The 14,619-nt window shown below is 30.9% G+C and overlaps 2 protein-coding genes across 8 annotated transcripts in view; one reads left to right on the top strand and one right to left on the bottom strand.

Moving 5' to 3' along the window:
* The window catches only part of LOC111418735 (zinc finger protein castor homolog 1-like), an 82,768-nt gene that overhangs the window by 47,657 nt on the left and 20,492 nt on the right, over positions 1–14,619 (bottom strand). For both annotated transcript variants that reach the window (XM_023051400.2, XM_023051399.2), the window contains exons 2-3: positions 6,540–6,619; positions 683–1,381 (exon numbers count right to left, since the gene is read on the bottom strand). In XM_023051400.2, coding sequence (XP_022907168.2) covers positions 683–1,381; positions 6,540–6,606 — 766 coding nt within the window. In that variant the 5' untranslated portion in view covers positions 6,607–6,619. The remainder of the gene's footprint in view (positions 1–682; positions 1,382–6,539; positions 6,620–14,619) is intronic.
* Positions 1–14,619, top strand: part of LOC111417930 (leucine-rich repeat-containing protein 23-like) — a 135,050-nt gene that overhangs the window by 21,148 nt on the left and 99,283 nt on the right. The window lies entirely within an intron of this gene.

Genomic DNA, 14,619 nt, shown 5'->3' on the forward strand with positions numbered 1-14,619 from the left:
CTATATCTCTGAGAGTAAAAATGCAAGAGAGCAATATTGTTCAGAATAAAATTAGCTACAACTTTTGTTCTAAAAGTTTTTTTGTAACATACTCAGATTCCTCAGTGTCACCATTAAGTTGAAAAAGCAACAAATTTTCATATTTTTGCATTTTCCTTGATATCTATATCTCCGAGAGTAAAAATGCAAGAGACCAATATTGTTCAGAATAAAATTTGCTACAAGTTTTGTTCTAAAGGTTTTTTTGTAGCATACTCAGATTCCTCAGTGTCACCATTATGTTGAAAAAACAACAAATTCATCAAATTTTTATATTTTCGCATTTTTCTCCATATGAATGCATCTAAGAGCAAAAGTGCAAGAGAGCAATATTACTCAGAATGAAATTTGCTACAACTTTTGTTTCAAAAGTTTTTTTGTAACATGCTCAGATTCCCCAATATCACCATCAAGTTGAAAAAACAACAAATTCATCGAATTTTCATATTTTTGCATTTTTCTCGATATCTATACCTCTGAGAGCAAAAATGCAAGAGAGCAATATTGTTAACAATAAAATTTGCTACATCTTTTGTCCCAAAAGTTTATTTGTAAGTTGGATTGACTTGCTTTCAAGTTGTGTTAGTTGATGGGATTGGATAAGATTGAGGTTCTTTAATAACATAATAATATATTTACTTACCAGAATTAAAAGCAGCCATGGGAAGTTGTCTTGAAATCGACTCAGCAACTTCCGAAGTTAACCCATATATACTAAGCAACTCCCTCATCGTATTCATAGCGTAATCTCTCATTTCGTTTAATTGGCCGTGACTTAAACCGGAAGTCGCCGAGGCAAAATCACTGACGTGCGGTTTCGATAAATTCTGAATCGAAAAATTCGATAGTTTACTATCATTCTCCGAGCTAGCGTTCTCTAAATCATCGTTCTCATCGTCCTCGTAGTTCTCGACGAACTCGGAATCATCCGAACCGGAATCGCTTAATTCAAGAACGTTCTTACTTAAATCCATCGGCGAAAACCGCGGGTCTAAAACGACCCTTCTCGTACTTAACGTTTTTCTTCTTCTATTTATACTCGACGGTGAATTTTTGTTGTTGTTGTTGTTGTTGGTTAAGGAATCCGATAGGTTTAAAACTGAGTCGTTTTCGTTGTCCGAATAGCTGCTTACGTTTGAACATCTCGGTTTGAAGTTTTTGCGTTTGTTTCGTTTCGGGAGTTCACCGTTTATCATTGATTTCGAGGGTGATTGATGATGATGGTAGGATCCGGTTTCCGGTTCGGAATCGCTCGATGTTGCACGTTGTTGCGCGAAAACCGGCACGGAACGGAAGTAATCCGATGTTTCTTGGATAGGCACAGCCATTTTAGACACTTTATCTAGAAAATTAAAATTTTAAAAATCACAAATTACTAAAAAACAAAAAAAATGATAAATAAATAAACGATTTTTAAAGCTTTAAGTTTCCGGTGGTAAAGCTGCGAGTGGACTGAATTTTAAAACGCTGGGGGTTGATTCGCGTTTAAGAAAGGGGTTAAAAATGTGTAAATAAAAACGGGAGGGAGTGGGGATGATGATGTGAACGTTTTTTTAGGGGATTTTTGAATGTTTCGCCAGGTAAAAGTATATCTTTAAATTAACGGAGGAATAAAGAGGCTCAGGTAACCGCGAGATTGTGTTTTTTGCCCGATGGGATGAAGGGTTTGTGCAAATTTCTTTTTAGGGCTGAGAAAAAAATTGACAGATAGAAAAAATTTTTTTTTATCAAAATTAAAAAAAATCGTTCTTAATTTAGTTGTTGAGATAAAGAAATGATTTATATCTCAAATTGAAGCTAAAAGGGTCTATTTTATGATGGGATGTTGGGTTGTAGGTGTTTTATTATAAAAATTTCGAGAAAAATGGTTTTTAAGAAAAACATAAAATTCGCCAAAAAATTGAAAATTTTAAAAAATCGGTTTTATCTTATTTATTGAGATAAAGAAATGATTTATATCTCAAATTGAAGCTAAAAGGGTCTATTTTATGATGGGCTGTTGAGATGTATGGGTTTGGTTATGAAAATTTCGAGGAATATGGTTTTTAAGAAAAACATAAAATTCGCCAAAAAATTGAAAATTTAAAAAAATCGGTTTTATCTTATTTATTGAGATAAAAAAATGATTTATATCTCAAATTGAAGCTAAGAGGGTCTATTTTATGATGAGATGTTGAGATGTAGGGGTTTTGTTATGAAAATTTCGAGGAAAATGGTTTTTAAGAAAAACAAAATTCGCCAAAAAATTGAAAATTTAAAAAATCGGTTTTATCTTATTTATTGAGATAAAGAAATGATTTATATCTCAAATTGAAGCTAAAAGGGTCTATTTTATGATGGGCTGTTGAGATGTATGGGTTTGGTTATGAAAATTTCGAGGAATATGGTTTTTAAGAAAAACATAAAATTCACCAAAAAATTGAAAATTTTAAAAAATCGGTTTTATCTTATTTATTGAGATAAAGAAATAATTTATATCTCAAATGGAAGCTAAAAGGGTCTATTTTATGATGAGATGTTGAGATGTAGGGGTTTTGTTATAAAAATTTCGAGGAAAATGTTTTTTAAGAAAAACATAAAATTCGCCAAAAAATTGAAAATTTTAAAAAATCGGTTTTATCTTATTTATTGAGATAAAGAAATGATTTATATCTCAAATTGAAGCTAAAAGGGTCTATTTTATGATGGGATGTTGGGTTGTAGGTGTTTTATTATAAAAATTTCGAGGAAAATGGTTTTTAAGAAAAACATAAAATTCGCCAAAAAATTGAAAATTTTAAAAAATCGGTTTTATCTTATTTATTGAGATAAAGAAATGATTTATATCTCAAATTGAAGCTAAAAGGGTCTATTTTATGATGGGCTGTTGAGATGTATGGGTTTGGTTATGAAAATTTTGAGGAAAACATATAATTTGGCCAAAAAATTGAAAACTTTGAAAAATCGCTACTGTCTTATTTATTGAGATAGATAAGTGATTTATATCTCAAATTGAAGCTAAAAGGGTCTATTTTATGATGGGATGTTGGGTTGTAGGTATTTTATTATAAAAATTTCGAGAAAAATGGCGTTTAAGAAAAACATAAAATTCGTCAAAAATTTAAAAATTTTAAAAAATCGGTTTTATCTTATTTATTGAGATAAAGAAATGATTTATATCTCAAATTGAAGCTAAAAGGGTCTATTTTATGATGGGCTGTTGAGATGTATGGGTTTGGTTATGAAAATTTTGAGCAAAATGTTTTTTAAGAAAAACATATAATTTGGCCAAAAAATTGAAAACTTTGAAAAATCGCTACTGTCTTATTTATTGAGATAGATAAGTGATTTATATCTCAAATTGAAGCTAAAAGGGTCTATTTTATGATGGGCTGTTGAGATGTATGGGTTTGGTTATGAAAATTTTGAGGAAAATGTTTTTTAAGAAAAATATAAAATTCGCGAAAAAATTGAAAATTTAAAAAATCGTTTCTATCTTATTTCTTGAGATAAAGAAATGATTTATATCTCAAATTGATGCTAAAAGGGTGTATTTTGTGATAAGATGATGGGATGTAGGGGTTTTATTATGAAAATTTCGAGGAAAATGGTTTTTAAGAAAAACATAAAATTCGCCAAAAAATTGAAAATTTAAAAAATCGCTACTGTGTTATTTATTGAGATAAAGAAGTGATTTATATCTCAAATGGAAGCTAAAAGGGTCTATTTTATGATGGGCTGTTGAGATGTATGGGTTTTGTTATAAAAATTTCGAGGAAAATGGTTTTAAAGAAAAACATATAATTTGGCCAAAAAATTGAAAATTTAAAAAAATTACCGATTCTATCTTATTTATTGAGATAAATGAATGATTTATATCTTAAATTGAAGCTAAAAGGGTCTATTTTATGATGGGATGTTGAGATATAGAGGTTTTATTATGAAAATTCCGATAAAAATGGTTTTGAAGACAAACATAAATTTGGCCAAAAAATTGAAAATTTTAAAAAATCGCTACTCTTGTTTATTGAGATAAATCAATGCTTTATATCTCAAATTGAAGCTAAAAGGGTCTATTTTATGATGGGATGTTGAAATATAGGAACTTTATTATGAAAATTTTGAGGAAAATGGTTTTCAAGAAAAACATAAAATTTGCCAAAAAATTGAAAATTTAAAAAAATCGCCGATTCTATCTTATTTATTGAGATAAATAAATGATTTATATCTCAAATTGAAGCTAAAAGGGTCTATTTTATGATGGGATGTTGAAATATAGGGATTTTATTATGAAAATTTTGAAGAAAATCGTTTTCAAGAAAAACAGAATTGGCCAAAAAATTAAAAAATTTAAAAAATCGCCGATTATATCTTATTTATTGAGATAAAGAAATGATTTATATCTCAAATTGAAGCTAAAAGGGTCTATTTTATGATGGGATGCTGAGATGTAGAGGTTTTATTAAGAAAATTTCGAGGAAATTGGTTTTAAAGAAAAATATGAAATTCATCAAAAAATTGAAAATTTTAAAAATTGCGTTTATCTTATTTATTGAGATAAATAAATGATTTATATCTCAAATTGAAGCTAAAAGGGTCTATTTTATGATGGGCTGTTAATATATAGTGGTTTTGTTATGAAAATTTCCAGGAAAATGATTTTGGAGAAAAACATAAATTTGGCCAAAAATTTAAAAAAATCGCTATTGCCTTATTTATTGAGATAAATAAATGGTTTATATCTCAAATTGAAGCTAAAACGGTCTATTTTATGATAGAATGTTGAAATATAGGGATTTTATTATGAAAATTTTGAGGAAAATGGTGCTGAAGAAAAACATAAATTTGGCAAAAAAATTAAAAATTTAAAAAAATCGCTACTGCCCTATTTATTGAGATAAATAAATGGTTTATATCTCAAATTGAAGCTAAAAGGATTTATTTTATGGTAGAATGTTGAAATATAGGGATTTTATTATGAAAATTTTGAGGAAAATGGTGCTGAAGAAAAACATAAATTTGGCAAAAAAATTAAAAATTTTAAAAAATCGCTACTGCCCTATTTATTGAGATAAATAAATGGTTTATATCTCAAATTGAAGCTAAAAGGGTCTATTTTATGATAGAATGTTGACATATAGGGATTTTATTATGAAAATTTTGAGGAAAATGGTGATGAAGAAAAACATAAATTTGGCAAAAAAAATTAAAAATTTTTAAAAATCGCTACTGTCTTATTTATTGAGATAAAGAAGTGATTTATATCTCAAATTAAAGCTAAAAGGGTCTATTTTATGATAGAACGTTGAAATATAGGGATTTTATTATGAAAATTTTGAGGAAAATGGTGCTGAAGAAAAACATATAATTTGGCCAAAAAATTAAAGATTTTAAAAAATCTCTACTGCCTTATTTATTGAGATAAAGAAGTGATTTATATCTCAAATTCAAGCTAAAAGGGTCTATTTTATGATGGGATGTTAAGATATTGTGGTTTTATTATAAAAATTTCGAGAAAAATGGTTTTAGAGGAAAACAGAAAATTGACCAAAAAATAAAAAATTTAAAAAGTTGCTTCTATCTTATATATTGAGATAAAGAAATGGTTTATATCTCAAATTCAAGCTAAAAGGGTCTATTTTTTGATGGGATGTTAAGATATAGTGGTTTTATTATAAAAATTTCGAGAAAAATGGTTTTAAGCAAAAACATAAAATTGGCAAGAAAATTAAAAATTAGAAAAAATCGCTTTTATCTTATTCATTGAGGTAAAGAGATGATTTATATCTCAAATTGAAGCTAAAAGGGTCTATTTCATGATGAGATATAGTGATTTTTTGAAAAAAAATCTTAGATTTGGTGTTAGATTCTTATTTTTATTTATAAATAGGGGATGATGATGAGAATGAACTAAGGGGGTAAAAAAATACAATCGGCAGGTAAAAAGATATCTTTAGCTAAATTAAGGCGGAAATAAAGAATCTCAGGTAACCACCGCCTTTTTCTCCCAAAATCTTTTTTGATTTAATGCGATTTTTTTGTATTCACACAGAAGGGGTAAATTTTTTTTAAATCTCGTGGGAAAAAAATCCTTCCTCTCCTCTTGTAGAAGCAATAATTAACAATGATCAAGCGATAATAACAAGAATTAATAAATAAAACAATGCCAAAACGATAAAAAAAAATTCTTTTTTCAAAAACCATTGTTGTCTCTCTGAACTTGAATAACTTGAATAACGGTGGGATTCACAACGTTTTTGTCGACGAATTTCGTTCGAATTTTGAACGAGAATGCTTTAGTTAAAATTAAAAGTTGGGTCCCAATCGTCACTTTACAAGAAAAAAGCTTCATCGAGGTAGAGAGAGGAAGACCGCGCGAGCAATTAGGTATTCCAAGTTCTTAGAACTCGGTCGACATCTACCACACCGGCTCAAGTTTTTTGTTAAAGATCGCCAAAACGATGTCGTAACAAAAAGATGACGGCGAGGAAAAATGTTTTTTGAAATTCGTTCGAACTTACCGGAACTTAAACCGTAGGCGTTGGGCGAGATTAACCCAGTGGTAACCGATGCCATCGAAAGCACCATCCAATAATCATTACTGAAATTAGAGAATTGGAAAAATTAAAAAATTTAATCAAAAAAATAATAATTTCCATAATTTTAATGAATCGAGCCAGTCGAAAGAGAAGTTGAGTATCAGACACCGGACCATTGTTACCAACGTTTTTGATTAATAGCCCCACAGGCCGTTGTATTTAAAATACAAGGGCAGAGGAGGCCTTTCGGAGCAAAGAGATCGAACGTGTTCGTTTAGAAATCAAGCGAAAGAGCGAGAGAGAAAGAACGAAAAACGTTGATTAATGATAGTTATGGGGCACAATACTCCCGGGTTCTCCTTTCGGCCCTCGTTCTTCTCCTCTCTGCGTCTCTTTTCAGCTTAAAAAGGACCTTTCCCGTGTCATAGTTTCCTTTTTTTATTATTTCATTTTTTCTTTAACCGGCGCGGGATTTCATTCTTTCTCGGCCAAGCCACGCAATTAATTTTGAATATTTGTAATGATTTTCTATAAATCACCATCTTTCATTCTTTTGAAAGATGATGAATTTGGTTTTTTCTTTCTTTTTTTTTAAAAAAACACGAAAACAACAATTAAGTTGAAATTTTAAATCAAAAAGTTATTGTATAATTATTATTTATTTATTTATTCTGCACTTCCGGTTGAGGAAATGCCTTCATTAGCAGGTGTTGAAAGGATATAAAAGCCCAAAGCAACGCGATATTAATTAATGCAGAACGTTCGGGACAAAATGGGGCGTGGTTTTTGTTCATTGTACAATTACCGTTGAGGAAGGAGGGAAAAATTAGAGCAGGTGTTAATTTTCTCGGTAAAAAGAAATACCACCTACGTTATTAATTCTTTTTTTATTGAAATTTTTTTTATGCTTATTATTTTATTAAAAACTTTTTTAAATAATATTGGTAATAGGCGAAGCTTTGGACTAATAATTAGGCCGAGGCACAATAATTAATACCATATCAATCCAATACTGAGTAATTTGTTCTAACGCTTTAACTACAAACACTTTCAGCGAAGCTTTTGACTTATAATTAAGCCGAGGTCGCTTGCGGCCGAGGCACTGGATATAATATCATATTAACCCAATACATTAATGTATATTGCAAAGTTTTTACTGCAAACACACTTGGCGAAGCTTTCAACTTATAGTTAAGCCGAGGTCGCTTGCGGCCGAGGCACTGGATATAATACCATATTAACCCAATACATTATTGTATATTGCAAAGTTTCAACTGCAAACACACTCGGCGAAGCTTTCGACTTATAATTAAGCCGAGGTCGCTTGCGGCCGAGGCACTGGATATAATACCATATTAACCCAATACTGGTTAATGTATATTGCAAAGTTTCAACTGCAAACACTCTCCGCGAAGCTTGCACAAATAATTAAGCTGAGGTCGCTTGCGGCCGAAGCAGAACAAATAAACCCATATTTGTCCAAAGTTAATTAACACAAATATATATACAGTGTGTCCCCGGATAGGTGAAACGACTCTTATAAAGTGTAAAATTTTATCGACATTAATTGTCATCTTTTGGGGTTCAGCCCTGCTTGGTTAAAGACTACTAATTTTGAACATATAGGGTGATTCAGTTTTTATTCGGGAAACTTTACTAGGATGTAGTACTTGCCAAAATAACACAAGTATTTTATATAAACATAGGGTCGCAACTCTTTTGTTTTAGAGCTATGAGCGATCAAAGTTGAGCCAAAAATTTACATTTTGTTTTGTATTTCGGCTGTACGTGAACCGTTGAATTTGAAACTTTGTACGTATTCACTACTGGTTAAGACCTTATTTTCAAGTATACTTTAAACTTCACTAGCGCCCTCTAAAGGGATGAAATTCACCACTCTCTTGATTTTTTTATAAGAACTTTTTAACGCTATGGAATATTAACATAAAAAAATATGGATTGTATAGCTTATTCTTTAGTGGTACTTTTTGTCTCTTTAGTATTTTCCTTATAGTTAATAGTTTCCGTGTAAAAAAATAAAATATCGTGCCATGTACCGCTATATGCCGCCATGTTTAGCTAAAATTATTCTAAAAGTTAGCTCTGAGAACATGTAAGTTTTATTTACAGTGAATCCTTATAATTATTGCTGGTTATTAATAATTTTTGACGGTTATTAAAATTTTTTTAATATTGTTTAAAACAACGTAATTTGTTCAGACAGGCATTAATCTTATTTATGGTTTTTCTTATGAAAATCACAATTAATTGGTGTTATTTAGTTAGTACTAGATCCTAGTAAGTGCACAACTTCCATAGCTACCTATAAAGAAAAAAATTTTTTTAATAATAGCAGCGCTTTACAGTCCAATGTAGCATATTTTCTTTTTTTACGCTAAAACTATTATCTTTAAGGAAAAAACTAAAGAGACAAAAACGTACCAATAATGAATAAGCTTTACAACCCATATTTTTTTATGTTAATATTCCATGGCGTTAAGAAGTTGTTATAAAAAAATCAAACACGTTGTGAATTTCATCCCCTTAGAGGGCGCTAGGGAAGTTTAAGGTATGGTTGAAAATAAGATATGAACCAGTAGTACATACATACAAAATTTCAAATTCTGTGGTTTACTCATACTCGAAATAAAAGATAAAATGTAAATTTTTGGCTCAACTTTGACAGCTCATAGCTCGGAAACAAAAGAGTTGTGACCCTATGTGTATATAAAAAACTTATGTTTTTTGGCAAGTACTAAGTCCTAGTAAAGTTTCCCGATTAAAAACTGAACCACCCTGTATTTTCTAATTTTAAAAAACAAGTGACTGTTGACACTGAAGCGAAAACTTCTTGTGCATCAGTTAAAGTACCTTTTCTCTTTACAGTATGGTAAAATGTTACTAAGAAATTTTATTCAGAATGAAAAGTTAGGGCCATATAAAATTTTCGGAATCATCGGTCTACTTTGATAAAACCCTTTATTACAATTTTTTGTTTTGAGATTCAGATTATTCGGAAGAAATAAACAAACCGTTCCTAAAATGTTCACAAAAAATTAAGTGTGTGTTCACCCACAAAAGAAAACAGTTAATCAGTTTCATCATATTTTTTTTGTTAGAGTGAATACTTCCTGCTCTAAGAAATCTTGTGATTAAACGCCAACAAGTACTTCTTTTAATTCGAGTATTTGGAAATTTTTCACTAAATAAAGCAACAACCACATTTATCGGTTTTCCCCCGGTTCCATAACACTGAATCACGTAAACTTTTTCCTCTAATGTTAACATTGTATTTAAAAAACACTTTACATTTACTAAATCACATTTTGACATATTAACAGTGACAGGAAAGCAATTTTGTTTTATCCATGGCAGTCTTTGTTAGAAATAAAGTTGTTTGATTTGAATTTTATAAAAGTAGGCCGTTATCAATCCGAAAATTTGCATTAATTAACACTTTCACGTACTGTAAACAGAAAAGATTCTTTCACTGTCAAGGCTCACTTGTTTTTTAAAAATTGAAATTATGTTCAAAATTAGTCGTTAATCAAGCAGGGCTAAACCTCAAAAAATGAGAATTAATATCGAAAAAAATTTACCTTTTATAAGAGTCGTTTCACCTATCCGGGGACACACTGTATATATACAGGGTGTCATACAAAAAACGCCCCAACCTGTAACTCTGTTATTTACATTCCGATTTTCATGACCCAGGTATCAAATAAAATGGTTTTATAAATACTATGATTCATGCTGCAAATAAATTTTTTCCAACGCCATCTTCAATTTCAAACAATTATTAACTTTTGTTTTTCAAATTGCTGCGTATATTTTTCTCCACGTCATTGGATAGAGATTGTTTTTCTGAATCCATTGATGTACAATATATCCATTTTGAATGTAATTTTAGCAGAAAAAAGACACCTATATATACAGGTTGTCACATAAGAATGCCGCAAGCTGTAACTCCGATTTTCATGAGCGAAATATCAAATGAAAAGGTTTGATGAATACTATGATTCAAAATAAACTTTTTCCAACGCCATCTTCAATTTCAAACGATTATCAACTTTTGATTTTCAAATTGCTTGGTATGTTTTTCTTCGCGATATTGGATAGAGATTCTTTTTCTGAATCCATTAATGTACAGCACATCAACATTAATTGTAATTGTAGCATAGAAAAACATTAAAATAGTTTCCTAACATTCTCTTAAAGTTAATGGACAGAGTTACAGCTTGGGGCGTTTTTTGTGTGACACCCTGTATATATACAGGATGTTTCGGTGGCTCGGGTAACAAATTTTACCACATATACTAGAGTGAAAATGATGACGATTCAAATAAAAAAAAATTAGTAAAAATCTTCAAATTTCAAAGATACAGACCATCAAATTTAGGAAATTTTAACACATTTTTCCAAATATCTTAAACACTATTTACAATAAAGCACTGAAATTTGGTACAGTATAAATCAATGTGATCTAAAATCATGAGGCAATTTATGAGTTGGATCGATCCGCGGGAACAATGCTATACAGGCTGTTCCTAAAGTTTGTTTGCTCAGAACTTTTTTATTCTATCATAATCCTACATTTATTTTTGCAGTTTCTAATAGTAAATTTAGTTTAGAAACTTTTATTACTGCTAGATAATATCGATAAAAATCACAGTTTTCGAGTTAAATGCAAAAATGTTGGGTTCCGATTTCAATAATAGCACTAAAAAAAAATAAATCTAAGTTTTTGAGCATTTTTATTACTTGTCTTGTTATTTTATGTGCTTTTCATTATTATTCCTGTTAGTGTTGTCGTTTTTTTGTTGATTTTTAATTTTAATTAATTTAAAACACATTAAAAATATGATTTAGCTAAATCAAATGATTGGACATGTTTCATGCATAATAGTTATGACAAAATCGTCACCATTTTCACTCTAGTACATGTGGTTGCATTTGTTCCCTGAGTCACCGAAACACCTGTATATGCGTAGTGCTTTACGAATGGAGAACTATGTGTTGTTGTGGTCGGTCTGAGATTTCATCCGTTCTCTTTGGAAAAGGGCAGACGTTTCGTCAAGATCTCACCTGGCATGGTCAATGCGTTTTCGTTTTTAATCACATTAAATACAAAATTTAATGTGTTTAAAGTTTTGCACAGTTTGTAAAGTTTTGTCGCCAAGCAATGCTTTCGTAAATAATCATCGATAAACCTTTCAAATAACAAATTTAATTTATATTTCCCGCCTGCCAATGATTTCAGCGCTGTAGGTGACAGTATCCAAAACTAATTGCGCATTTCAATCAAACGTTTATAGTTGCCCATCTATATAACAAATATATCTTATCTATGGTGCAACAGCCGCAAGCGATCTCGGCTTAACTATTAATCCAAAGCTTCGCAGAGACAGTTGCAGTTGAAACGTTGCAATATACATTAACTAGTATTGGGTTAATATGGTATTATTTCTATTGCCTCGTCCGCAAGCGACCTCGGCATAATTCCTAATCCAAAGCTTCGCCGAGAGAGTTGCAGTTGAAACGTTGCAATATACATTGAGTTGATATGGTATTACATACAGGGTGCCCATTATGTATGGAATATAGTATATATCTTGATAGGTATCAACTTTATAAAAAAACGTTTTATACAAAAGTTGTTTAATATTTTATTTGCCATAGTAAGACAGCATTCAATTGTTTTTATTTCAGAAAACGAATGAGCAACGAATAACACTTGAAGTTTTTTAAATGGCAATGTACCCTTTCGTTAGGCTCATTTGATAGAGATTTTTTTTCTCTTTACGATGACGTAAAATTTTAGTACCCTTGTATCAAAAAATTTTTGAAAACATGTAAAAATTGCTTATTAAGAAAATTTAACTAATAACAGTAATCTACATATCCGAGATCGTCAAATACCTCGAAGTACCTCGAATTATTGGAGATGTACACTAATTTTTCGTTTATTTGTTTTATTTTGCACGTAAATTTAATTTACGGTAATAATTTGAGATCTCGGGTATCTAGATTAATGTTATTGATTCATTTTTATTAATAAACAATTTTTACATTTTTTTCAAAAATTTTCTATCGTAAGGGTACAAAAATTTTACGCCATCGTAAAGAGACAAGTAATCTTTATCAAATGAGCCTAACGAAAGAAAACATTGCCATTTAAAAAAATGTAAGTATTATTCGTTACTCATTTGTTTTCTGAATTAAAAACAATTTGTCTTATTATGCCAAATAAAATATTAAACAACTTTTCTATAAAATGTTTTTTTATAAAGTTGATACTTACCAAGATATATGCTATATTCCATACATAATGGGCACTCTGTATAGCCAGTGCCTCGTCCGCAAGCGACCTCGGCTTAATTATTTGCTCAAAGCTTCGCCGATAGGTTTCAATTGAAGCGTTGCAGTACATTAACCAGTATTGTGTTGATATGGCATTATTTCTATTGCCTCGGCCGCAAGCGACCTCGGCTTAATTCCTAATCCAAAGCTTCGCCGAGAGAGTTGCAGTTGAAACGTTGCAATATACATTGAGTTGATATGTTATTACATATATCCAGTGCCTCGTCCGCAAGCGACCTCGGCTTAATTATTTGATAAAAGCTTCGCCTAGAGAGTTTGAAGTTGCAGTACATTAATCAGTATTGTGTTGATATGGTTTTATTTCTACTGCCTCGGCCGCAAGCGACCTCGGCTTAATTATTAGTCCAAAGCTTCGCTGAAAGTGTTTGCATTACTCCAAAATGTAAGTTATGCGACTTAGTAGTTAATTTAATTTGGATTTTGTATTGATAGGGGGTATTAAGTGTAGACTATAAAGATGATATTGGAATTGAAATAGTTTTGATGGGATCGATGAAGTGGTTTGTGTGTGTTAGGATTGACGGACGACCTCCTTGAGAAATTTACAGTCGACGGCCCTTGTCGCGATTTATATGGGCCGTTTGTGCGCGATTTGAGAACGCGAACGTTTATTGCCCGGCCGGCAATAACTCCGGAATGGGGATGACGACCAACGAACGTTCGTTCCGAGTCAATACATAGGCCCGGTTTTAGAAAAATCTCACTTTATTGGCAAATATGATTTACCGTCGTCGCGACTCTTTATTGCCCCCCATATACGTTTTTAATATTTGCAATAAATTATTTTCGCGTTTCTTCTCGTTTTCCCCCTCGAACGACGACGACGACGGCCACCGTTTTTTCCTCTTCTTGCCTTCTTCTTTTTGATCGCGGCGTCGGTTCCCAGGGCATTGTTTCTCAACTCTCGACGCGCACGCTATTTTTATTGCCCGTTATATTTTACGAACCCGTTCGCGGCGTTCGTTCTTCTTTCTCTCCACCTCCCCCTTTTTCTTTACTTATAATATCCTTCAAATTCATCCCCCACCTTTATTATCTCCCTCCTCCTCCTCCACACTCTCTATATACATATATAATCAATTCAATACTATTTTATAAAAAAATTAAAATTACCCAAATTTTTTTTTAGATCAATAAAACTAACACCTCTACGCGAAAGATTAATTGTATTAAAAGTGTTAAGTGGTTGTCGGAGAATTGAAAAAAGGGACGACACATCATAAAAAATTCTCGAATTCTCAACTTTGTGTTTATTACATTGAAAAGGCTTGTGGTCTCTAATGAACATCTTCTAATATAAGAAAAATATATAGTGTGAGTGTGTTAGGTCGTTCTCCTTTCGAATCTTCTCACCGAGCAATCAACCTACAAAAATCTTCCTTTTTCTCCTCTTCCACCAATTAATTTTTTTGCTTACTTTAATAAAAAAAAATTTATAAAACGGTTTATTTTAGAATCTTAGTAGGAAACGAGATCGTTACGTCGTTCAATCTTTTTGGAAGTCTACAATTTGTCTTGATTATTAGTTTTTTTATAACCGTTTCGAAACGATTTCTGCTTCGTATGGAAGAAAAGAAAAAGAAAAATTGACCTTAATCCACAAAAAAAATTTTTAAACAAACAAAAACAAAGAGTTAAAAACGAGGTCTTTGTTAATTATTTAAAAATTAATTCTTTTCCA

Source organism: Onthophagus taurus, unplaced genomic scaffold (assembly GCF_036711975.1).
Source record: "Onthophagus taurus isolate NC unplaced genomic scaffold, IU_Otau_3.0 ScKx7SY_16, whole genome shotgun sequence".
Taxonomy (NCBI): domain Eukaryota; kingdom Metazoa; phylum Arthropoda; class Insecta; order Coleoptera; family Scarabaeidae; genus Onthophagus; species Onthophagus taurus.